The sequence below is a fragment of the Cyrtonyx montezumae genome, unplaced genomic scaffold (genome assembly GCF_038088225.1).
Source record: "Cyrtonyx montezumae isolate F1298 unplaced genomic scaffold, pur_monq_1.0 scaffold_3, whole genome shotgun sequence".
NCBI lineage: Eukaryota > Metazoa > Chordata > Aves > Galliformes > Odontophoridae > Cyrtonyx > Cyrtonyx montezumae.
This window is the reverse complement of record NW_027072034.1, coordinates 58,235,000-58,260,877: the sequence shown is the minus strand read 5'-3', so window position 1 is coordinate 58,260,877 and position 25,878 is coordinate 58,235,000. Positions and strand designations below refer to the sequence as shown.

The 25,878-nt window shown below is 38.2% G+C and overlaps 3 protein-coding genes across 5 annotated transcripts in view; 2 read left to right on the top strand and 1 right to left on the bottom strand.

Moving 5' to 3' along the window:
• The first annotated feature begins 5,934 nt into the window (after window positions 1-5,934).
• Window positions 5,935-10,986, top strand: RIPPLY3 (ripply transcriptional repressor 3). Its single transcript, XM_065741506.1, has 4 exons — window positions 5,935-6,044; window positions 7,070-7,139; window positions 9,552-9,619; window positions 10,842-10,986. Exons 1-4 carry the CDS (start codon window positions 5,935-5,937, stop codon window positions 10,984-10,986), a joined length of 393 nt encoding a protein of 130 aa, XP_065597578.1.
• An 8,828-nt stretch (window positions 10,987-19,814) lies between these two features.
• Window positions 19,815-23,500, bottom strand: PIGP (phosphatidylinositol glycan anchor biosynthesis class P). Its single transcript, XM_065741694.1, has 4 exons — window positions 23,354-23,500; window positions 21,870-21,942; window positions 21,200-21,318; window positions 19,815-20,324 (listed from the first exon to the last, which is right to left on the bottom strand). Exons 1-4 carry the CDS (start codon window positions 23,433-23,435, stop codon window positions 20,194-20,196), a joined length of 405 nt encoding a protein of 134 aa, XP_065597766.1. The 5' UTR covers window positions 23,436-23,500; the 3' UTR covers window positions 19,815-20,193.
• Window positions 23,501-23,831: 331 nt separating this feature from the next.
• Window positions 23,832-25,878, top strand: part of TTC3 (tetratricopeptide repeat domain 3) — a 62,155-nt gene continuing 60,108 nt past the window's right edge. For 2 of the 3 annotated variants that reach the window (XM_065741737.1, XM_065741736.1), the window contains exons 1-2: window positions 23,833-23,961; window positions 24,158-24,243. In XM_065741737.1, coding sequence (XP_065597809.1) covers window positions 24,169-24,243 — 75 coding nt within the window. In that variant the 5' untranslated portion in view covers window positions 23,833-23,961; window positions 24,158-24,168. Of the gene's footprint in view, window positions 23,962-24,157; window positions 24,244-25,878 lie in introns of all 3 variants that reach the window. The other variant, XM_065741738.1, reaches the window with a different exon arrangement.

The window sequence follows — 25,878 nt, the reverse complement described above, 5'->3', positions numbered from 1 at the left end:
GGTGGGCGACCCCTCCCACCGCCCCGCCCCGCTCCGCCCCACGGCGGCCGGCAACAGCCGAGAGGAGACTCCACCCCGCCTCTCGCCCCGCCCACACACCGCCCTGCTCCCCCCCCATCCCCATCCCCGCGGATGCCGGGGAGAAAGGGGACAGCCGATTGGGCGATACGTCGGCCGCTCTGATTGGTTGCCTAAGGGGGGGGGGAGGGGGGGGGGTACGTCGTCGCGGAAATGTAGGAGGTGCGAGGTTGTGCTTGAAGCAAAGTGGCAAAGAAAATAAATAAATAAATACGCACACACACATACAGACACACAAATAAAGAAATAAGCAAGCAAGCAAGCTAGCTTTGAGGTCTCTTCCAACCCTAGCCACTCTAGGCTCATGTTTCTGCTATACAGATCTGCTGCTTATCCCGTCAGCTGCAGACAAAACTGCAGCCATCATAAGTATTTTTTTCCACACAGAAATAGAGAGTGATTGTCACGTTTCTCAGGCATGACTCCACGTCACCCCCTGAGCTTATTTCACTGCCTGTTGCAACTTTCTGGGACCAGCATCTTCCAGTCACAAACTCAGCAGGTGGAGCAATAGACCTCAGGTCTGCTGTACAGCAGCAACAAGATGAAGTGCTTGGTTTCATTTGATTCAACTAGATCACCAAATGAGGAACATGAAATCACTATTTCATGGGGCCTGTCACTGAACTGATGAAGGAGAGCGTGGTGGGGAATGAAATTATACAGTGTGCATGTGTCATGTGTGCTACAGACACAGCTTGCCAAGGCAACTTACACATGCTGTCACTCCTCTGGTACATGCATGGAAGTTATTGAGCAATTCTTACATTTTATATAAAAAGGCTAGTGTGGTCACAGCACTGAGCTCTGTGCAATGAACACGTACATCATACAACATGTTCACTGTTGAACATGAGTCAGTAGTGTGCCCAGGTGGCTAGGAAGGCCAGCTGTACCCTGACGTACATCAAGCATGGCATTGCTAACTAGTTAAGGGAAGTGATCATCCTGCTCCTACACAACACTGTGCAGCCTCACCTTGAGTACTGTGTCCTGTTTCAGGCACCACAGTACAAAAAGAACATCAAACTATTAGGAAGTTTCCAAAGGAGGCCTACGAAGATGGTGAAGTGTCTAGAGGGAAAAATGTATAAGGAGCGGCTGAGGCCCCTGGGTGTGCTGAGCACAGAGCAGAGGAGCTGAGGGGAGGCCTGATGGCGGCTGCAGCTCTCCCAGGGAGCGGAGGGGCAGCGCTGAGCTCTGCTCTGTGTGACAGCGACACACTTCTCAAGCCGACGAAGTATCAGTGTGGTGGCACAGCTGCTATATCCCATGTGTATATTTTACTGAGAGAGGAACAAAGTCTCTAGTGGTCCCAATTTTTCATTATACAGTGTTTATGTGGCTTTATCTTACAGAGGAAGCCAAAATACTTACATAGGCACATCAGAAGAAAGAAAACAAGCAAAGTATACACAGCCTCAAAAGAAAGCTCTCAGCCTTGGAATTCACTTTCTCTGTAATAGTTCAATAGCACTCGCATTGCTGACCTTCAGAGCAAACTGCAAAACACAACTGTTTATATAACCTTTGCACGATGAGCAACATACTTTGTTTAATCCTGCTGCATTCAATGGCAGCATTGAATGCAGTCAAGTAAATTTTCACTTATTTCTCTATTTGTTTGTGTTCCTTTGCTCAGGAAAAATTTATGAGTAAAAAAAAAAGAGAGAAACTGAGTCAAAATCTCAAGATGCAAGGGAATCTAAAGCAGAACAATGTGTAGTCAAATAGTCACCATTTTAAGACAGTGGAATCTTGGAACATTCTCAATTAGAATAATTTGAAACCATAAAGTCCTCTCAGTATTCAGATCACAATGTAGCTTTGACTTAATTGTGACAAGCTCTGTTCAAAATGTTAAGTATTTTATATTGAGGAACATTTTTGTATTGTTAGGAAATCAAGGCCATGTACACTAGGAACTTACTGTTAGGAAACTTACTGAAATAGATATCCTAAAATAAACACATCAATCAATTTCCTCATAAGGGAGGGTGGAAGGAAGCCTTGAAAAGGAACAGTGGGTAATATTAGCTCTTGGACTTGCCAGAACACTTGCATTTTTGTCATAGAGCACAGTTTACAGAAAGCTCTTGTAAGATGCAGAAAACAGACACACAAAGACATCAAATTGTTTACAAAGAAACTGAGGTAAACTCTGAATAAAGGGAGTAAGCTAAACTTCAAATTTCTGCCTGAAGACTGGTAGAATATCCCCTTCCAAATGGGATAGAAATACCAACTTCAGTCTAGAAGGGTTAAGTCCCTCTAGGCTCTTTAAGAGACTTCCATATAACTCAGAACAGGGAACTGGTTCTGCAATGGAACATAAATGTTAAGGAGCTTATTTATTTATTTATTTATTTTTCTGCTTCAAGATAAGTATTATGAAAATAGCTCTCATGTACTTTGTAAATGACTTTGAATTCATTTTTGAGGAGCTTTGTATGTTATTAATGGCTCCAAATGTCAACATTGTGCTGTTTAATACCAGCTAATATTTAAATATGCATATGCTGTAGAGTTATCCTGTCTCCTGACTGTACCAATTCATACTGCATATTATTTATTCTTGCTAAGTGCTTTCATAAGAAAATGAGTTTCTCACAAAGATAAAAACACAAAATAACTATCTTACAGTCCATTTCTCTCTTGATAGGCTATCCTGAATTCCCTTTAAATCAGTCTCAAATCTACCAAAGTTATTTTCAGGAAGTATTAGAAATGTGAAAAATAATCTCTGCTTCTGGGAAAAAGAGATAAGCACTTGTAACTGTATCAGTATTTTCTGTCCTTTGTCAAATACAGCTCCTCATAATAAAATTAAGTGTATTTCAAAATACACAACTGTTTGTTTCTTTCTGTACCTAAAGGAGGCCTACAGGAAATCTGGAGAAGGATCCTATAAGGCAGTGTAGTGATAGGGCTAAGGTTGGAAGGAACTTCAAAGCTCACCCACCCCCAGCCTGTGCCATGGGCAGGGCTGCCCCCCAGCAGCTCAGGCTGCCCAGGGCCCCATCCAACCTGGCCTTGAGTGCCTCCAGGGATGGGGCACCACAGCTTCTCTGGACAGCCTGTGCCAGGATATCATTGCCCTCTCAGTGAAAAATTTCCCCTGACATCTAATCTAAATTTCCCTTGTTAGTTTAAAGCCACTCCCTCCTGTTTTAATACTATCAGAATATGTAAAAAGTTTGTCTCCCTCCTATTTATAAGCTGCCTTCAAGTGCTGGGAAGGCCACAATGAGATCTTCCCTCATCCTCCTCCAGACTAAACAAGCTCGGCTCCCTCAGCCTGTCTCCACAAGAGAGGTGCTCCAGCCCTCTGTTCATCTTTGTGCCCTCCTCTGAACACGTTCCAACAGCTCCACATCTGTCTTGTGCAGGGGGCCCCAGGGCTGGACACAGTCCAGACAGGTCCTCATGAGGGCAGAAGAGGTGCACAATGCCTTCCCTCTCCCCACTGGCCACTTATCTTTTGATGCGGACCAGGTTACTGTTGGCCTTCTGAGCTGCAAGCTCACACTACTGGCTCATGTCCAGCTTTTTGTCCAGCAGGATCCCCAAGTCTCCAGCAAAATATTAACATACATTTTTTTCTGCAGTGTTACCCATAGTTACATTAGATTAAATTATAGTTTCATTAACAAAAGTATATTTTCAGTAATTCTGTAGCAGGGCTTTACCGACAGATTTATTTGATGTAACTTTGTATCTTTCAGAAAGCTGTATTTCAGCGACTCAGGCTTCAGTTTTGCACTAATATCCACGTTGGCAGGTTCTGTCTAGAGCTATAAATCAATTATCCTCGCATATGGATCTGATTACAAGGCAGGGACAGTAGGCATCAATTGTGTAATGAATACTTCCTTTTTTGACTCTCAAATTCAATTAGATCTAAATAAAACAAAACTGATGTAATTATATATGTGTATTTAAAACATTAATTCAGCAATATATTCAATTATAATTTAGGTTATTCAAAAGTTTGCCATTTTTTCTACGTAACCATGCTGCTATGTAACATACACTTTGTTATTTGAACATTACTCACTATATTTTTCATTCTAATAATTGTACTGATTTTGATACATAAATGTTAAAACTTACGGAGACTGTATATGTTTTCTTCTTTGTGTATTATTTAAATAGTTATAGATTTATAAAATCTACAAAGCACTTAAACATGGGACAGAGTAGGTATTGACTGAGAATTTTCTAATCCATATTTTCAGTGCTTTCCATGACAGCATTCAATAGATTTGATCTTTGAGTTTAAATTGTGTCTAGTAGTCGCAGCAGAAATAGCTGTTTTTAAAATGGGGGAAATTAATGTGAAAGTTGGAGTTCAACAAATCAAATCCCAGAAAATGTTACTCAAGACTACTTCAAAAATCAAAGTACATCTGTCATGTTATTTTTATCAGCTAAGTAGGTAATACAACTGTACAACTTGCATCAATATAGGAAAATCAGTGTTTCACATATGACATAACCTCTTCCCTGTTCAAAAGAGGACATTTAATTTTAAGCAAAAATCCCATGTGCAAATTTATATTATGCCTTCTAGTACAGAATCATCTCAGGGGGAAATGGCGTCTTTCAAGAAAGCATACCCAGTGGTCTTCATTTGTGAGTCCTGCCCTTTCATGTTGACTGAACATGTGCTACCTTCAGCTGTATCAGAGCTTGAGAAAGAGCCATGAAGTCTTATATAGAAGAGCCTGACTCCCACAAAGATTTTTCAGTGTTCACAGAAAATGACCATTTTGATGGCTTCTTCAGCTCAGTCAGCTAGAAGGGACCTAATTTATAACAAATAATCAATTTATATTCTATGTTCAGCAAACAAAACAATTTTTCTCTTTTTAGGAAGAAAGTTCACTGCATAAAGCAATTATATCTGACAGTTCAATTTTTTCTTTTTGATTTCAATGTGTAAATAGCACCAGAGGAAAGATAACTTAACAAAAGGTTCTTACAATCCACTTGCATCTCTGCAGTAATTGAGAAATAAAGAAAATGAAGTGACCAGTTGCAATGAATCTTAACAATGAAAACAGATAATGTTCTTGTACAATATAATAGCTAACTAGTAATGCTCAGTGCAAATGAAACATTGGGAAGAAAGCTTGGACTAAGACAGTTCATGTTCAATCTTTGTAGGTTTAAAGCGTATTGCATATTGTGAGATAAAACGTGACTCAAAGAAATGGCATTCATAACCCTTATTCTTTGATAGATCAAGTAATTTTTCTTGGCATAAGATTTCTTCTCCTTCCATCTAATAGCAATCAAATTAAAAGACTCAGCCCCAGAGTCTTGAGGCAGGAACTAAATCTGTCTTCTCAGCATCTCTGATTTTTGATACTTTTTTGTGTTTTAAAGTTAAAAGATGGAAAAGATTTCATTCACTGTAAAATGTACTTTGTATATAAAATTCAAGTCTCTGTTACACTTTTTTAAGACTGGATTCTGATGAACTTTCACAAGTCATACCAGCAGTACTTACATTGTTCACTTCATAAAAACCAAATATGGATTTTGTAAAATGGCAACAGAAAGATAAAGGATACATCATTCAATGTGATTTGCTAACTTAAGTTTAATAAGTAGCCTGTTTCTCTATAATTGCTCTCACCAGGAGCCTGACCACTTGAGAACCACATCTTTGAACTATTTGGAGGAGTCAAAAGAAAACTCATTAAGGATGTTTCTTTCCTTTTACCTGAGGCCATGTTTGTTTTAGGTAAGTATGCTTTCGGACTTAAGATAAAGGAGGGGCTGAGAGGCCAAGACAAGCAGCCAGCCTGCCACAGAAACAGCAGGCTTTAGTTTAGATCATCGAAAACCATGGAGGGTGCAGCTGTAGATTTCTTGCTCCGGGCTACAGTGGATCACATCTCCCAGTGCTTCAGAGATGCCCCGCAACACTCACTCAATCCGAGAGCTCAGCCAGAGAGGTAAGACAGAGACAGGCAGAGAACTTTTTTAAGCAGCGTACCTTTCAAAACTCCAGCAGAAATACTGAAAAAAAATAGGACTCCCTTAAAACAGGAATCCAGCCAAAGGAGAGACTGTAGCTGTCTCTAAGCATCACCATCCCCCCTAAAATAAGACTTCCAGCTATATCACTGAGTTAGCAGTAAATTGATTCCACCAGTAAGAACACGAGTGTGGTCACTTTAAAGACAGCTAAGAAACTCAGACTGTAAGTACCATTTGAATGCAATAATTCTAGTATTGAGCAGAAAATGGAAAACAATTTTTAACTTGAGAAATAACAGACAAAATAAGTTCATGAATATGTTTGAGACTGATATTTTATTTGTTTTTCTGATATTTTATCCTTTTCAGTCAAGTATTTCAGAATTTATTGTAAACAAAAGCAAACAAATAACAAGCTTGCAATAACTGTTTTTTTAAATAATTTTTTAGCTTTTGCATTTGAAATAACTTTTCAATTTCCCCTATCAAAAAAAAAAAAAAAGCTAATTAGATGCAATCTCCCATGATAATTTAATGTTGTCTAATCAATAAATGATTAGGCACTCTATGATCATATGTAACCTTGAATTAGACATAGTACCAAAGAGGGAGAATTATTTTTTGTTTTGCAGCAGTACTACATAAATAGGAAATATTTCAGGGAAATCTTAAAAGGAAATGATACCTTAGTTATAAATGTATAAACACTCAAGTGATTGTCTAGATCATTTAATCCCATCATATACAGAAGACAGACCGATATTGCCATAGAAATCAGACTTACTGAATCAAAATGAATCTTTAGCAATTTGGGATATTCTATGATTTTGTGATCACAATGTGCTGAGGAAAAAGCAAGTCATGTTTCTTTTTATTTTATTTTTTTGTCTCCAAAATATACCATTGGAAAATAACAAAAGAACTTCTATTTTATGGGTATTCTATAGATATTACCACAGAGAATTTACTGTGGGAGCACTATTCTGTCTTAATCTTTCAGCAGCCCTGTTTTATGGAGGCCCTGGATGCCCACAGCCAGGGATGGTGAAATGACAGAGAATCAACAAATGGTGAGATTAAATTCTGGAGAAAATAATCCTTATTGAAAACAGGTGCAGAAAAGAAAGCTATTTGAACACAAGTGAGGTTTGGTCTTCTATTCAATGTCTTCTTCAATTTCAATGTATTTTCTTCAGCATTGGCAAATGTTTCCAATTATGATGCTCCATACATGGCGATCTGTAAAAGTATCTAATTTTCTATCAGATATAGAATCATTAACAGCTCATAAGAGCTGCAGAAAATACTGCTTACTAAGACAACTCATATTTTAACATTGGTTTTTATTTCTTTACAAAAATAAGAATATTCTCAGTTTGAAATTTCCACTCTGAATCCATACGTGATATTTTGTATATGGGAGAAAAGATTTTGAAGCGAAATTTTAAAGATACCTTTTAGTGCACAGTTGTACTGATTGATCTTTGAGAGGGGTGTTGCTGTAGCTAAAGCAGACAGAAAATCAACAGGAAAAAAAATCAATTTAAAAACTCTTACTGGCAAACTCCTACTCTTAAAGGCCCACCAGTTAATAACTAGTTTTACTTATTCACTTAGGAAGATTTGTTAGATAAGAGGATAAAACTAAAGAGAGATATAAGCACATGCAACACAGATCCCAACACTGCAGACTTTAAAAAATATATTGAAACGGTGCTCTGTTACTTAGTTTTGAGCACACATATGAGTTTTTGCAGTATCAAATCCACAGCCATATTTTCAACTTTTTTCCCAAAGGCTCAGCAGGTTAGGACATCATCTTTCCTTAGCATAAATCTTTAAAAGTTCATAACTTCTAACACATCTTAATACATGCAATGCCTTTTTTATCATGTACTTTTTATCTCCTGAAGGTGGGGGCTATAGCTGTGCAGATCTGTTATAGTGCCATGCTCCTGGCAGACACCCTCAGGAAAACCCGTGGAAGAGCATCCTTCCCAGAAGCACCTGTAAATTTAAGGATGAGAGTAGTCCTACTCTCACAAGAGGTGCTCACTACTATGTAAATACATCCCACAGCTGTGGAAAATAAGAGGCATCTTCTTCAGCAAATTACTGAGGTTTCTGACTGAATTAGATTTGACCATATCAGAATTGCTTTTCAGAAATGCTGTATTTTAGCCTGAAAAGTGTATGTTTATAATGTATTTAGTAAATATCTATTAATGCACATATAATTTAAAAATGTATATGTATTCTGAATGGAAAATTATAGAAGAACAGGTCAATAAAGGTAGAAAGACTTTTTTAAATTTTAACATGGGAATGAAAAGTGAAAAATTGTATACTGTGTCTATTAACATAGATATTACAATCACACCTACAGTGTTCGGCCAGATCAGGAGTTCATTTTAACAGGTGCTGTGGAAACAAAGTAAATGAGTATCCTGCTGAAAAACAACATCAAACGAACAGGTTTGAGACAAAACATTTTGACTACAAGACATGCAGATGTGGGAGAAAAGGGCTAGCAAAGAAGGTACAGAGGAAATTCTTTAGCACCTCTTGTACAATCTGTAACCAAAAGGATTTTTGGGCCCACTAAAATACTCATTTTGAAACATACTTCCTCAGAAACATGGATGAATTGCTCTGATAGTGGCATAAGCCATCCTTCTTTGTTCCACTTTTCTGTAGCAGTTCTACCACAACAAGGTAAAATTTTACTATGTTATAATAACTATTCATGTATGCAAAGTCAAGTTTATACTAGTAGTAATAGAGATAATGTCTTATTGTAAGATATAGTAGAGGACATGCTTACAAGACCAAGTTAAAAGGCTCAGTTACTTTTGGAGATGCTTTCAGGTTTACAGTCTTAATAGGATTTGATAATTCTAACATTTTCAGTTCTTTATTATTATTGTGACCTTAATTTGAAAGAAATCAGTATTTACCAAATATTGTATTGAAATTTAAAATTGATTTTTGCTACCTAGTTTGTTCTATCAAAAATGCTTGCTTTTAAAATTACTGAATAGAAACATCAGATGCCAGTTGTCACTTGATTTAACAGTTTGGACTCCTAATGCACTCACAGGATCTCTGATTACAGCTGAGCTTGATGACTTAAACATTCCATCTCCTATCTGCTGGTTAATATAGATAAAGGTGTATTTTAAACTGACTGAAAACCCTCATCTTTCAATCACTGAGCTTCTATTTGGCGGCATTACTAAATCACCAGATTCAACAGATATACTCCATATAGTCTTAAGCAGAATGTACAGTTCTTCGTACCTTTACAACTGATTTATAAAACATATTAGTTGAAATGCTTTGTTAAATACACAACTGTGGGCAGGCTGTGGGCACAAATAATATCTGAAGCATGTTTAGTTGGAATAAAAAAACTCAGAACATCAAAGGAACATAACCTTCATTTTTAGCCTATTCTATATAATAAGCATGTATCTTTACAGCCACAATCAGATGGTCATCTAACAAATTTTAGATCAAAAGGAGCCCTGGGATTTCAACATCCAGTGAGGTGAGTTAAATACTATCACTTGATTCAGGGAAATTAACAGCCTAAAATAAAATAATTCTTCTGGGAAAATGTGTTAGTTTTTGTCTTTGAAGTGTCTCTTTGTAGTGGTGCATTTCAATTACTCACCAAATTCCATAGATATTTATTCTTGCGCAAGGAAAAATGCCCAGACTGAATTGAACTTGAAACAGTACTCCAGTAATGAAAATAAGAAAAAAGTAACCTTAAAAAAATCCTACTTAATCTAACTTATATTTGCATATAATATATAATAATATAATAATAACATACAATAATTTACATGTTATTCCAAATATACAAATGTCAAATAATGAACAGGAACAGATACTAATGCAATGTGGCTTGTTACAGATATTCTTCTTGAGTCTGCTGAAATTTGCTCTTTAATAAAAATGGAACTCCATATAAATCTGTTCCTCTATTTCCTGTTCTCAGAGGAATTACAAGGCTTTCCACTTCGATTTAAATCATGTATGGCTTAATGATATAGAAACTCCAGATATGGAATTCTAATTACAAGAGGAAAATTACTGGAATATCCCTCTTCTTTACAAGCTAATTTTAAATTAATTGAAAACTGGCAAAAGGGGGACAAAGAACTAGATGTGCATACATATGCAGGCAAAACTCAAGAACATATGTAAAAAGACCAAATAAAATATTTCTTTTGTGGGAAAACAGGTGAAAGTCTGAAATGTAAATTAATACATACTCAGTATTTCGGTTAAAAAAAATAGTAATTTTGAAATAAATCTCTTCCACCTGAACACACTAAAGAAACTAATATCAACCTATGTGCAAGATGCAACTCCCCCCAATCTAAATCTCGTGTCTTAATCTTAATTCCAGAATCACAAAACATTCTCCAACCTTCTCACAGTCATACAGGACACTTCTATGTACTGTGCTAAGCATTAAACAAAACAAAAAATCTCAAGCACACATCACTGCCTTGTCAACACTTTATCAGAGAGGGACAGATCTTAAATAAATACAGCACAAAATATACCTAAAGTAACTGAGGTAACTTAAAGTTAATAGTATGTTTTAGTCAGCAACTTTTATTTTAAATGACAAGGAGTCCTAGGATTTTTTCTGTCCTTAGAGAAAGAAAAAAAGTATATTTTAATAGCCAAGCTAAGTTACCTGGGAAAGTGTCTTGTGGTTTTAATTTTTGTTTTTAAATATGCTTTCTTATCAGACTTTATTTACCCAAGTCCAAATGCCAAAAGTTTCTTACTAACATTGGAGAGAAGGTTCTGGCTAACTTTCCAGTACAAGCCACAATTCACTTCTACAATGATGACACTGACTCTGAAGATGAAGAAGAAACCAGTTCAGCCTAATAACTAACAATTACTAGCCTTTCCAAATGCATAATTAAAAAATAAAGATACAAACTAAAAAGAAACTGTCAAGAATCTATGAACAAACGGGTGACTGAACAAAGAAGTGCATCAAAGCTCATATGAAGACTATTTATAGCTATCTAACCAAGAAGAATGAGTCAATGCAACCGAAAACAGAGGAAATGCTTTTGTGTTTCAAAAGACTTTTAAATAAAACACTGAAGATTAACTAAAAGGCTACAGTGTTTTTAATTGCATTGGTTTAAACAACAGTTGGATTAGAAACATGAAGAACACTCAATTAGCTTGCTCACTATTCCCTTACATGCTGTAAGAAAATAGGACTGGTTATGGGGCAAAATCATGTAATATAGAGCCCCAAAATAAACCAAAGGCTTTGAACCACAATAATTTTAAGAATTTAAGTAAGAAATCACTTCAAATGCAAAGAATATTGTATATTATTTCTGCAGAGCACATTTATTCTGATACGAACACTGTATGCCAGACTAACCTAATCCATTTCACCTTCCTGTGAAGACAAGTTTCAAATGACAGTCTTGTGATGTCTTCTGTTATTCTCAGATTCTCCCCCTCTAATCAGAGAAGTGCCTTTCTTTCAGTCAGAAGAAGCAATTAAACACTATCATGTAGTTTAATGGCACATTAAAACATGTTACATGCTAGCGTCATTTTGGTCCTAACTTGTTACAACATTCAGATCTTAATTCTACAGTTTAGTGTGCTTGAGTCTATGATTTTAATATAACTGACACTGTTGATTCCTATCTGGTGTGTATCTTACCATTCTGATATTACTTTTATGCTGATATTCAGAATAATTTAAATTACTAATTTGCATAAGCATATTTAATGTAATTAACAATGTCAGTATATCTATTCATACAGTCAATCCATTAGGAAAAAAATAAAAGCTTGGAATAATCTGTTCTGTTTAAGCTTTTGTCAACAGTATGTGTTCAGGGAGTTTGCCATGCCAGCACTTCTTTTTACATAGCACAAGGATAAGGGGTTGGGCCATAACACGTTTCAGAAATATTATTACTCATTTTTTTCACTAAAGATCATAAGATTATGTATGCTCCAGCTTCAACATTATCTGATTCGTAGCACATTTAAGCAGAAGAACATCCAAGATCACTTAACAGGTCAGTTATAACAACATACTTCCAACGCTGTTCAAATCATTGTAAGTTAAGCCTCAACTTCTTCCTTTCCAGAAGCTCTTATTCTCAGTTGGGTTCAGCCAGAACATCTGATGTTTTCTGCCGTCACTTCCTGAGTCCTGAACAGCACTTCTCACCTTTTAAGACAGCTCTGTGTGCATTCATACTGTTATTTTTCTCTCACACAAACCAACCTGATGTTGCTAAAGAGCTCAGAACTCCATTAATGCTTACTGAAATCTAGAGGGATGTGCTGAGGGTTCTATCTGCTTCCCTTGTGAAAATGGTTTGGTAGCTTGGTAGCTAACCCAGATGTCCACACTGAGCAGTGCTCCCTAATAAACACATTATACCAAAGAGCTATTTGCATTACACAGATGATGTTACTATGTAAGGATCTATGATGCAAAATAACAAACCAGCAGAAACATTTTGCAGGTTCTTCCTTGCTGATCCTTAACTTTCTGTAAGGCCATGCTGCCTGTTATTTCCCCCTACAAAATTTCTCTGCCTTGATGAAGCCCAACAGTTTACTGTTTAGAAAAGCATCAGACAAGGTCAGTGCATTGTTCTAGGCACATTTGTTCAGTGAGAGCAAGTGTTTAAACTGTTGCAGGGTAGGAAGGGGAATCTAATATCTGTAGGGCTCAAAGACATAAATGGAAGGCAGTCTCAGTTGCAAACTACAGTGGTCTTCCTGCATTAAGGAGAAGTTTTGAGTCGAATTGATTTGCAACATCAGGAAGGACTACGTGTTGCTGGTCATCCTCACTTAAGTTACTGTGTTTTCAAACAGACAGAGCTTTTGAAGATCTGTATCTGGAGCTAGTACTATTCTCAGTGTCAGCCTATCATCCTCAAGACACTCATTTCCCTGTATGGAACTCCGTGATCCTGGTTGGCACTCTCACCAGCTGGCAGCCAACCAGTCTACAGTGAGCAGGGTTCTCACTGAGGCCTGTAACAGAGCACCCTGGACAACCACCAGCAGCACGACAGAACACCTTCAGGTTCTAAGCTGATTTTTAGTTGATGAAACCTACTGAAGATATTGAGAAAATGAGAGCAGTGGTTTCAGTGTATTACTTTTCTGGATCGCTATAGAAGCTACGACAAAGAAAAAGGATAACAAGAATGTCGACTATGTAAACAACAAAGCAGATCAGGACTTTTCAGCCTGGGAGACGTGATTGAGTATATAAGTCTAGTTTTGAACACCTGAGAGATTTGCAGATAGCAGAGAATGGTTGGCCATCAGATGAAAATAGTGAGCAGTGAGTTTAAAACAAAAGAAGTACTTTACCCATCTTATGATTATGCTGTGATGTTGCTGAAACTAAGAGATTACTTAAAAAGGGCAGATGAATGATTATCATAAAAAAAATTGAAAGATCTGGTTCTAAAGTTTCCTGACTCACATTGTTGCAGATGTGGGATTAATTATAGAGAAATGTTACTAGCTTCTTGCCCTGTTTCTTTGCTCTTATATAGACATGCATTGCTAGCCACTGTTGGAGAGAGGATGTTAGCTAAATTTGTTCTTGGTCTCACATGCAACATTCTCAAATGGGCCACATCCTGGATATATCAGATGTAGTTTCAAGTGGTGTTACAAATGTGTACCTTTGAAACAAACAAAAAAATTATTGACAACTTTAAAAAAATGCGTTCCTTAGGAGTGTGGAATAAATCCTGCTATTAGAAAAATGCAACTGGATAATGGATACCTGTCTTATCGAAGGTAGTTGGAAATGTGAAAATAAATCACTTTGCACTTATGCAGAGGTCTGATGGCATTGTATCAGCAGACACTGATTCAGTTTCCCGGTCGGTACCACTCTGACTACATTCCATTTGTTTTCCCCTTTATCATCAAATTCCATTTTCAAATTCATGTTATACTACCATACTATTTTTATTATCTGTAATATTCAGTTACAGTTATTAGTGGAAGACAAAATTATATTACTCTTTTCCCCATCAAGCCAGCAATTTATTTTTTTGTGCATGTCAGATAACAGACAATCTCTTCATCATGTTATGATGCCAACATAAACTTATTTGCACACTTAAATAAAATGTGCATTGCAATCCCTTACCTGTTTGTTAACAACTAAGTGAGGACTAAAAGTGAACCAACTATAGCAGCTCTGCTGCTCAGCTGCAGTTAACTTTCAGTTTTCAGTTCTAGTTTGTTACCTCATCTGCAGTTTGACCTTGTGAAGTTTTCAGTGACCTTACAATCATCCATCAGTTCCAGGAAAAAGATAACAAAGCATCCCCAAATAACAACTTTATCATGAGCGTACCACTTCAAAGACAAGGCTAGCAATGTACTCTCTTACAGACTTATTTGTTGGCTCCGGATCTTTGTTTCACAGAACTTCCGTCAGTAGTTCCATAACTTTTATGTTTCCAGCAAATGCTACCTTTTATTTCCCCTGTTTGTTTAAAATTAAGAAAGCTGGAAGTTGAATGCTGGAGAGGTACACTCCACACTCCACACAATCACGATTTCTAAACTGGATTACTCTACCGGCTGCTTCTAGGTTCATAATTAAGGTGAGGCATCAACTGTGCAGAATACAAATAAAGTCTACTTTGGTGATCTTTCTGCAAGGAAACTGGTGCATTACAGTGCATTACAGGTGCATTACAGAACAAAACATGTTTATGTAGAAATAATTTATTAACTATTCTTATGAATCAGAAATACTTTATTGTTTACATCCATAAAAGAAAGGGAAGTCCATATAAACTGCTTGATAAAGAAAATATTCAAAAGGATTTTTTAAAGTATTTGAAAGTACTTTTTGACTTCACCATTGAGCCTCTCAGACTATCTGCAGGTGGGAGCTTCAGCATGGATTTGAAGTACTAGAGAAACATCGTTCTGTATGTGAGCAAATATCTCAAAATTTCTTGCTACTCTTACCAAACTGAATTGATACAGGTACAGCTACTACAATGGTTTGTTACACTTTCTTGGGCCAGAAAGAAGCAGGAAAGAATAGGAATAAGATGCAAATTCTGTTTAGGTTTTCTGTTACCTCCAACCTTACGTTTGTCAGAGGATGGTTTGTTCTACAGATACGATCGCTTCTCTTCATGATTTTTGCCTCATTTAACTTATAGCATCTTAAGGCACACTATAAAGAACACCAGAACCTATTACCTTATCCCCAGTGTCTCTCCTTGTATACTTGCCTCTACTTGTGAGATGTTTCTTTTTGTGTCCTTATATCAGTCACTCTATCTTAGGAACAGTAAACAAACAAAACAACATATTTTCACTATCCTTCATTTTTGCAATATCTATGTATTTTTCTCCATGAGCTTTGTGCCTTTGAACTTCATAACCAAGTATTTTCCTCTTCTGTTACATCTCCTTGCTGATTCAGTTAAAGTGGAAAAATACTTCTATTATTGAAATGTGTTAAAAAAAAAGAAAAAAGAGCTGTGGCTACACAGAAAATTTAGCTCTGCCACTTCATGTGCGTATATTAAGTGTTCATAGCACTCAATACAGTGCAATACAGTCAAAGTCCAAGATAAAGTCATGGAAATGATTAAAAAGGAAAGCTACTCCCAACGTTTCTTTTTTAACATTTTTCAACGTTAATATCATAAAGATGATCTGTGTTATTACTATCCTTCCCTCTGCAGCTAAGATGGAAAGGAGAGAGACAATCCTTATCATCATTACACAAATTTGGCAACCACAGCTCTATTATTCTCCTTGTTTTTCAATCTTTTTGTTTGAAACAGTAGAGCTTTGTGATTTTTTTATTACATGTTTACATGTATATACATCTTGATACCATCTGAGGGGAACCTGTCTTATTAAATAAAGGTTATACAAAGATGTGTAAATTTCCATCAATCTCCAACACAATTAAAAATGGAGAAAAAAATGAGAAGTTGCATTAAAAAGCACAGCTCAAGTTTAATTTTCTTATTATTATTTTCTTCCCAGGAAGGATAGCGCAATTGGTCTGGCTTTAAACATTATTTCTGGTTGTGCCAGAAAAAGATGCCATCAAAAGTCATAAGGGTGAAAGAGGGGGCAAGTTTAGTTTTTGCTTTTATTTATTTAGGTTTTGTGTCAGTCTGAGAAGAATGGATACCTGATATCCAAAGTCTTTAAAGATGTATGTTTTGTAAAGGAAACCTGTATTAACAACACATTTCAGTCATTTCAGATTCTCTTTGAACACTAAAACTTGAGGCAAAATCCATAAAAAATTCTCTAAATAACTGTAGCTCAAGTGTACTGTGTACTTACAAAAGATGGAACCTCTCTCCCTTTTGCTGGCGGAGCTGTATCTTCCACTTAATTGCAGCAATAGGCAGACAATGAAATGATGAATCCCAGTCAAAACAGACATACTCCCCAGCAAAATACATTTATTATCCTATACATACACAGTGCTACCTAGTTTTATTTTCATCACAGAGGCAATTTCTGAAGTGTCAATTATGATTCATAGGTTGAAGAAAAGGTCACTACAGTGCCTTTGAAGCACCGCTACACGGCAATGACAGAAAAGCAAAGATTGAGTTTCATGCCTGCAAGTTTTACTTAAACAAATGGCCCCAGTTTGCCTACACACTTAGGTGCCTCTGTTAGTTTTCCCATAATTGTGAGGTCAGCAGTTAAATGAAATGGCAGATTCATCACTGATACAATCTTTGTCCAAGGTTTACAGTCCTTTAATTTGTGTGCTTTCAGGGCTTGGGGGCATTTTCCAGTAGCTTTTCTTTATCCTAATGGGATTTGAGTATCCTTAACGGGAGACTAAATTAATCCTTACATTAAACGATAACAGAAACATGGCCTTCACTAGTTGTCAATTTAGAATTAAGAACGAAATTGCTTTCTCAAGAAGCTATAGGAACATAGAACACAGAAATTTCACAGGAAAAAAAAAGATTACAGTTAATACTTCAGTGTCTTCAATATGAATAGAGAACGGTCTGTTGATCATAAAACCTTGAATTCGCTGCATAGATGCCTGTTTGGGCATGTAAATTAAAATTAATTGAAGGGCAAAAATGGGGCTGGGGAAATAATAGTAATTGAGAGCAATCTGAAAAACAAAGCAACATGAAGAAGCGTACAGATTTCAAGCAAATAAACACTTTACTAATTCTCAGTCAAGACTGTGAGCTACAGTCACTCTTATGAAATGTTCCCCAACAACTATATACCTAAAATCTACTATTTCAGAATGAATACTCAAGATGCATTTTCTTCCTTAAATAAGATAGTATTTTTTCCCCATATCCACAATACTTTTTCTCTTCTTCAAATGCAGGTGGAAAAAGTAGCAAATTCCTAAAGACTAGTAGACCAAGGAACGGCAAATTTCGTATTCATACCAAACTAATTGATCACTATCAAATCTTTAAACTCACAGATTTCTAAAGAACTGAAATCTATTTCTTTAAAAATACATTTTCAAAAATTCCTTAGTATCTTTGACTGAAATAGGGACATTTTATTTTTTTTTTCCTGCTTGGAAGATGTGTTATACAACTGTCAAACAATTACAAGGATCTAAAGACTGATCTTTATAACCAAACCCAATGGCCTTGACTACTTAGGATAAATGCATTAAACACTTGTAACTAGGTTTCTGACTCTCAGTAACACATATATGAAAGAAAATTTACTTCCATAATATCCAAACTATTGCCACAAATTACTGTGTTTCATGCTATAATCCAGACTACAACAAGGTGGACTTACAGGTAAAGTAAGTCCTTGAACCTGGATTTCAGTATGGTAAAAAAAAAGAAAAAAAAAAGTATTTTCAATACTTATTTCTGAAAATCTTTACAAAGAGAATCATAGAATCACAGAATTTTAGAGGTTGGAAAGGATCTCTAGAGATCATCAAGTCTAACCCCACTGCCAAAGCAGCTCCCTAGCCCAGGTTGCACAGGTAGGCGTCCAGGTGGGTCCTGAAAGTCTCCAGAGAAGGAGACTCCACCAGCTCTGTGCAGCTGTGCCACTGCTCCGTCACTGTGAAGAAGTTCCCATGCACATTTGTGTGGAACTTCCTATGCTTCAGTTTGTCACCATTTCCTCTTGTCCTATCGCCACAAACTGCTGAGAAGAATCCAGCCTCATCCCCTTGCCTCCCACAACTTAGATATTTATAGATGTGAACCAAATCCCCTCTGAGTCTTCTTTTTCCAAGGCTGAACAACCCAGGTCTCTCAGCCTTTCCTCATAAGAGAGGTGCTCCACGCCCTTTATCATCTTTGCAGCCCTCTGCTGCACTCTTTCCAGGAGATCCCTGTCCTTCTTGCACCAGGGAGCCCCAAACCAGACACAGTAATCCAGGAAAGGGGTCTTCCCTTATTTCTGGTAACGTTGTCTACCCAGACTTTAGTAAAGTTTTTGACATAGTCTCTCACAGCATTCTCCTGGAGAAACTGCCTGCCCATAATTTGGGTAGGTATACGTGCTGCTGGTTAAAAAATTGGGTGAGTGGCCAGGCACAAAGAGTTGCGGTGAATGGAGTTAAATTCAGCTGGTGGCTGGCCACAAGTGGTGACCCTAAAGGCCCAGAGTTGGGGCCAGTTCTCTTCAATATCTTGATCAATGATCTGGACAACAAGATTGACAGCACCCTCAGTAAGTTTACAGACAACACCAAGTTAGGTGGGAGCATTGATCTGCTTGAGGGTAGAAAGCACCTGCAGAGATAACTGGTTAGACAGGACCGATGGGCTGAGTCCAACTGTATGAGGTTCAACAAGGTCAAGTAGAGTCCCAGGCTTAGGTCACAACAACCCCATGGAATGCAACTATGATTGGAAAATTGCCTGTCGGAAAAGGATTGGATACACTGGTCAACAGACAGCTGAACATCAGCCAGCAGTATGCCCAAGTGGCCAAGAAAGTCAATAGCAACCTGGCTTGTATCAGAAAATTCAAGACCAGCAGGACTTGAGAAGCATTTGTATCTCTGCACTCAGTTCTGATGAGACCATACCTTGAATACTGCATTCAGTTTTGGGCCCCTCTTAAGAAAGATGTTGAGTTTCTGGAGTGTGCCCATAGAAAGACAACAAAGCCTGTGAAGGGTCTTGAGTACAAGCCTCAAGAGGAATGGCTAAGGGAAATGGGCTTATTTAGTCAAGAGAAAAAGGGGCTCAGGGGAGACCTCATTAATCTCTATAACTCCCACAAAGGAGTTTGTAGCAAGGCAGAGGTCAGTCTCTATTATCAGGAAGCAAGCAACAGTGCAAGAGGAAATGGACTCAAGTTGCACTAAGGAAGGTTTTAAGTTAGAGGTGAAATTTCCTCATATAAAGGATTCTGAAGCACTGGAATAGGCTGCCCAGGGAAGTAGCTGAATCACCACTCCTGAAGGTATTTAAAAGGCATGCAGATGTAGTGGTACACTCAGCAGTGCTAGGTTAACTGGTAAATTTGATAACCTTGGAAGTCTCTTCCAACTTAAATGATTCTATGGTTCTATAATGTAGTAATAATTATGTAAAGAAAAAACAAACACTATATACCTTGACCCAGAACAAATCTTACTGAACCACAGGAAAACTGCTAACTTTAAAAACATTTACAGTTTAATAATATTTACAAATGAAAACTGTACATTTAGAATGTAAACACTTCGATTTAATTTGTATTAAAAAAGCCCCCAGCATTTTACAAAGAAAACATTTGCTTTCCTTTAACTCAGTGGCAAATAGAATTAAGCCAGGTCCAAACTTTTATTTTACTCTGAGTGGGAAATTCTAAGTAGTAGCCTACAACTAATGTAATTTTAAAAATCAATAGAATGGTTAAAGGAATTAATGTGCCATAATTCTCGTATTAATGCAGGTTACCAAGACACATCGATGAAATGTATGTACATAAATCCAGTTAGAAACAGAAAAGAAAAAGCTTTATTATACCATGAGAAGAAGGATTCTTTCAGCAATGAGACATTGTATAATGTTCCTCCTAGTCCTTTATTTAGACAGATATTAGTAACTACTACCTGCTATTGCAGATCCCTTTTTCAGGAAGGAAAAACATTCTGTTTACTTCACTGATGGGAATATCCCTCAATGCCGGAATTGCTTCTTCTTGCAATTTCTTCTGTTGCTGCTTTTTAGCATAGTTATCTACATGAAACAAAGAAAACATTCCAAATATTAAAGATTTTTTTTAGCCTTTCAATAAATGTAACATAATGCAATACTGTATAAATTCAGCTACTAAATGATGCTGAAAACTCTATCTTGCTGAGATATAATAAGATGGTAAAATCAGAAACACTTCACATCAACATACATTAACAGAGCCCCTGAAGAAATCAACCCTACCCTCCTGCTGGAGTCTCCATCAGGGACTGCACTTTGTTTAAGATGCTGTATGACATCAAATCATAACCACCCACACATAATAACAGTAAGCAAACCCCGCAGTGAGTATTTCAGTCTGCAGCACAAGCACTTTTTTTTAGGATTCTTGTTTCCATCACCATACAGCTCCCACTTCTATAACAGCATAAATGTGTTCACAGGTGCACATTGAACAAAATCACTGAAGAGATCCCTCAGAAGAAAACAGAGACAACTACAAGAGTAGTTTTCTCCCAACAGAGCGAGTCCCACATCCCACTTGGCATACAAACTCTTGGGTTGACATTACGTGAGAGGGTGGCATGTGTACATATGTACATCCAGACATGCCTGGATACATATCTAAAACCTGTTTCACTAATGTTGTCTGCTTTACTAACATGGTACACTTTACCAGTTGGAAATCACTGCCATAAGATAACAAAGAGGCAAAAGTCAGGCTTGAGGGATCTTTTCACTCTGGTCCTTAAGTATTTCCAAGAACTCCTTTTCTGTATTAAGATATTTGAAAACTTAAAATTCTATTTATATTATCTATGTCTATGTAAGTATATTTACAGAAATTATCATTTAGGAATCAAAACCTTTAAAAAAAATTCCCCCCCAAAAAATAATAATAATAATAAAACGATTACCTGTAATAGTATGTGTGGAGTTAAGTGGAGCTGTACTCATCATGTTAATACCAAAAAGTAATACATAACCAATTCCTATAGCAACTAATAAATATGCTGGCAAAGCAACTGCCCAGTACCTGAGGAAGAAGATTTTAATGTTTATATATTTTCTAATAGCAAATGTCTAACAACATAACAGCTTTAATATAGTGTCTATTTTATCTAACACAAACTTTGCCAACGGGCAAAGAAGCATTACTTCTGGGTATGGATCATGGCTTCTCCCAGGAAGACATCTGACTGCAGAATCACTGTAACTGGTTTGGCATAAACCATCACATAGATTCATTTACAGAAGGGGGTTATTTTTTATATTTACAGTTTAAAGTCTACTGTATGTTAATGGACAAAATCCATGAAAACAAAAACTCAGGTTTATCATTAAACATCAAAATGCCACCATTCCTCCCAAGACACAATGAAAAATTTTCATCATAAATACTTATCCACATAAAATAACGTTTCACAATGATTAAAGTCCTTTCTAATCAGGAAAAAAACAAAACAAAACCAGAACCAACATATTATATTTTTTTAAATAATTTCACAATTTCTTATCTGGAAATCATTACATGTACCCAGGCTTAACAGTCTGAAGCTAAACTTAACAAATTAAGGTTGAACTTACTTCTGAGGCCAGTATGTTAGTCCCAATGAGAAGAGCCAAGTCTCAGGAACATATGCCCAGATAAGATACAGCACTGCATAGAAGAATTAAGAGAGTCACAACAGATTAAAGCATATCATTTTAGACCTCCTCAAGTTTTTAGAGCACTACTCCTCATACTGGGACATACTGAGACTACTCAGCTTGTGCTTTAGCACAATCAAAAATAGCTCTACCAAAATATTGTAGAATACATCTCAGAAAAATCTTGACCAGTATGGGGACAACATTTTGTAGCCACTTAGTCAAAATAACACTTTTGTATTTGCTTTAACATTTTGTAAAAATCAGAATATCCTGAGTTGAAAAGCATCCTCAAGTATCATCAATTTTTGAGAGTACTGTCTAAATGCTTCTTGAATTTTGGCAAGATCGGTGCCATGATTTCTATATATTTTTTTAATGTGAAAAATGTCTTAAATCTGAACGTTTTGTTTGCTTTTACTCTTTCATTCCTCTTCCCACTGCCATGGCACAGGGATGTGAGAGACAGCATGGTGCTTATCTAGGGGTCACTCTCAACAGCTTCAACACAGGTCCAGCAAATACATTCTATGGAGTAGCATAATATGGATTTTACTTATCTAAAATTCAGTATCACTTGCATTTCTAGCATGTAAAATACTCCCAATGAAATGTAAAGGCAGCTGCCACAACAGCAGCAAAACGCTAGCCTAGCTCTGATCATTTTCCATTGCTGTTAACCAAACCGACCTATTTCCTTTTTCCAGTATTTAGGTGAGGAAGGTTTTCAAGCTCCCTACAAAGACAGGCTGAGAGCTGGGGCAATTCAGTCTGGAGGAGCCTCTGGGAGACCTGTGACCAGTCTCTGTTTCTGTAAGCAGCAGGACAGACTCTCTAGCTGGGTCTGCTGCGACAGGACAAGGGGAAATGGTTTGAAACTAAGAGGGCAGATTTAAACTGGGTATAAGAAAGAAGTTTTTTACTCTGGTGAGGCAGTGGCACAAGCTGCCCAGAGAGGTGGACAAGCCATCCATGGGGACACTCAGTCAGGTTGGACGGGGCTCTGAGCACCTGATGCAACCGTGGACGTCCCTGCTCATTGCAGGGGAGTTGGACCAGGTGATCTCTAAGGGTCCCTTTCAGCTCAAACGATTCTGTTTCTCATCCCTTTCCATGATGGTTACTAAGAGTGGCAATAAATGCAATTCATATATAAAATCTACTAATAACTAGACTGCAGCAGAGCTTCAAATTAATTCTTATCTGTGATACTATGAAAGACAGCATAAAATAGTAAAAGACAAAAACCTAGAGTCTCAGAAGGTAATGTATCAACCCATAGGCCCGGGAAATAATGCTTACTCCTCTGCTGTATGTCCTTACAGCAGGCAGACACAAACATCACCCTCCTGAGACGGCCTTATCGAAATTACGTTTGCCCCACAAGCAAAGCAACAGCTTTCAGTAGCCAGCATACTTACTAAAGCCAAACCAAGATCCCAAAAACAAAGCAAATCCGTATATCGCCCTTTCTGGCAATGGGGCTGGAGAGTTCTCCACCATACTCCCACTGACCCGTCCCCCTAACTCAGGGAAGGGGCAGAAAAAAAATGGTAAGAAAAGATCAAAAGGCTCTCGCAGAGCCACGCTACGAACAAGAACAGAAAACCACACAGAGCAGTCTGCCAGCTCAGCTCAGGCACTGCGGCCATAGAAATGCCGGGGAGGAGAAACGCGCCACGGCGCATGCACCCGGCTGCCAACACGTGACCAACCCGGAAGCGGAGAGAGGAATAGCGGCCCGCTTCGCTCTCTACCCCGGATGTGGCGAGTCCACCAGGCCGCTTCTGCAGAGAGGGAGGGCGCAGTAGTGTGCGCATGCGCACAGCTTGCTAGCGAACAGCGGTGGGCGGGCTTTGTCCGGAGCTGTGTGCGAGGGCGGGTGGGGAGTTCTGGTAGGTGCTGGTGAGTGGTTGCGACGGCGGCCGCGGCCCCTCCATCCCTGCCGAGCTCCTGTGCCCCTTTCCTTGCAGCGGGAAGGAAGGGCGATCGCTGTCTGTCCGCGGCCCGCGGATGGGTGACGCCTGAGGTGGGGAGCGGCGCTGTGGGGACGGGCTGCGACGCGGCAGTGGGAGCCGCGGGGCTTCCGGGCGGCGGATGGCAGAGAGAGGGCCGTGCGGGGACTGCGCCGTGCTTTGGAGGGCTTTGGAATAAGAGCTGTTAAAAGAGGGTTGTTTGCTTCTTGGCTCCTTCCTTACCGTATTCTCCGGGTCCTTTTCTTTCAGGGTCTTCGGCCATGGGTGAACCTTTGACTGAGTCTGGGTTTGCGGCCTCGGCTTTTAGCGCTGGTTGTAAATCCTGCTGTGAATTGGTGAGTGGGTTTGGAATGAGGTCTTCTGTTGGGATTTCATAGAATCTCAGAGTGGTTTGAGTTGGAAGGGGCGGTGAAGCCCACCCACCCCAACCCATGCTGTGGGCAGGGCTGCCCCCCAGCAGCTCAGGCTGTCCAGGGCCCCATCCAACCTGGCCTTGAGCCCTTCCAGGGATGGGGCACCACAGCTTCTCTGGGCAGCTGGACAGCTGTAAGTAGGTCTCCCTGGAACAGATTTCTTGTGCCACTTAATATTGCTATCTTGCAGAAGTAGTAAATCTGGGTAGGGTACCAGAGACAGCATATCTTCTCAGGCTTTTACTGAACACATACACAATTACTGTAAAAATAGGCAATGATGGGTTGGTTATAATGACAGCTTAACAAATCCCTTGGTTGTCTATGCAGGCCATGTATGGGGTGGCATATCTAAGTATCTTTTTAATCGCAAAACATTCACAGTTGTTCACAACAGTTAGTATGAGTTTAAGACTGTGAATTAATAACTGCATAGTGTTCACTCATTCCTTTATTATACATATGTATATATATTTTATACATATATATATTTCTAGTTCTTTGTGCCCGATAGGACCTCTGCTTACTTAGTTCTTTCTTTTATTTTGTGAACTGTACTTTTCTCAGAATATTTCCACAGATGCTTTCCTTGACTCTTATTTTCCACTCCTTGCTCTGCTTGAGGAACTCTCAGAACACTGAGGTTGTTAATCTTTTTGCTGCTTTTGTTTATGGATTATTTATCTGAAGTGTTGCTGCTGCCAGATGCAAACTAGCTGGGGCAAAATTCTTTATTTTGCGTAGAAATAAAAAGTGCAGGAAAACTGATGTTCTGATTTGTAAATCTGTATCAGGTTTGGGACTTAGGAAAAGGTGGTGGGGCCCTGTAAGAAGCTCACCAGGGCATGGCACCAAGTCTGAGGGAGTTCAGGGAGCATCTGGACAAACTCAGGGTCTGAATTTTGGGTGGTCCTGTGTGGAGCCTGGAGGTGGACTTAGTGATCTTTGTGCATCTCTTCTGGCTCAGGGTGTTCTATGATTCTATGACCTGTAGTAGGAGCCATTGGTAGTAGTGTGTCTCATTTAAGTTTGTTTATATCATATATTTTCTGTTCTGTGTACAAAAGAAAATACTTTAACAGTTGTGCTAGCAAAAGATTCTAAACACTCTTTAAAGGGATGTATGTGCTATGCTGTTGAAAGCCCTTTAGCAAATGCTAGATTTTGTTTCTCAGGTCTGCTTTAGTGAGAATGTCATACAGGGCTTGTTGTGTCTGGTACTAGGTGTTCAGGGATGAGTTTGTTTGTATTATACTTTAGCAAAATCCATCTTGTGGAGTGAATAAGACTTTCTCAGTCACCTTTCAGACAAATTGATTTTGAAATCCCAGTTAATCTTTTTCTTCTCTGTGTTAGTGTCCTTGTCTGGTGAATATATTGATACCGTAATAACTTATTTTTGAGAGTAAGCCTTGATTTATGTAAAGTATTGTAGCAGTTTAGGACCAGCAGTTTGGGCAAGACTGTGTGATTACTTGTCATCACCTCAGGTCAAGTTAGTAAGTCATCACTGCCTAACATGTTAGTGTTTCTGTGAGATCTGCTGAAAGAATAAAG

What these genes read in the sequence shown, in the direction of transcription:
- RIPPLY3 (XM_065741506.1), top strand. Translation starts at nt 5,935, where the DNA reads ATGGAGGGTGCAGCTGTAGATTTCTTGCTCCGGGCTACAGTGGATCAC. An exon ending in CCGAGAGCTCAGCCAGAGAG is followed by an intron (nt 6,045 to 7,069) that starts GTAAGACAGAGA and finishes TTAATCTTTCAG; the next exon opens with CAGCCCTGTTTTATGGAGGC. An exon ending in GGATTTCAACATCCAGTGAG is followed by an intron (nt 9,620 to 10,841) that starts GTGAGTTAAATA and finishes CTTTCTTATCAG; the next exon opens with ACTTTATTTACCCAAGTCCA.
- PIGP (XM_065741694.1), bottom strand. Translation starts at nt 23,435, where the DNA reads ATGGTGGAGAACTCTCCAGCCCCATTGCCAGAAAGGGCGATATACGGA. An exon ending in CTAACATACTGGCCTCAGAA is followed by an intron (nt 21,319 to 21,869) that starts GTAAGTTCAACC and finishes CTTCTTCCTCAG; the next exon opens with GTACTGGGCAGTTGCTTTGC. An exon ending in CTCCACACATACTATTACAG is followed by an intron (nt 20,325 to 21,199) that starts GTAATCGTTTTA and finishes TGTTTCATGTAG; the next exon opens with ATAACTATGCTAAAAAGCAG.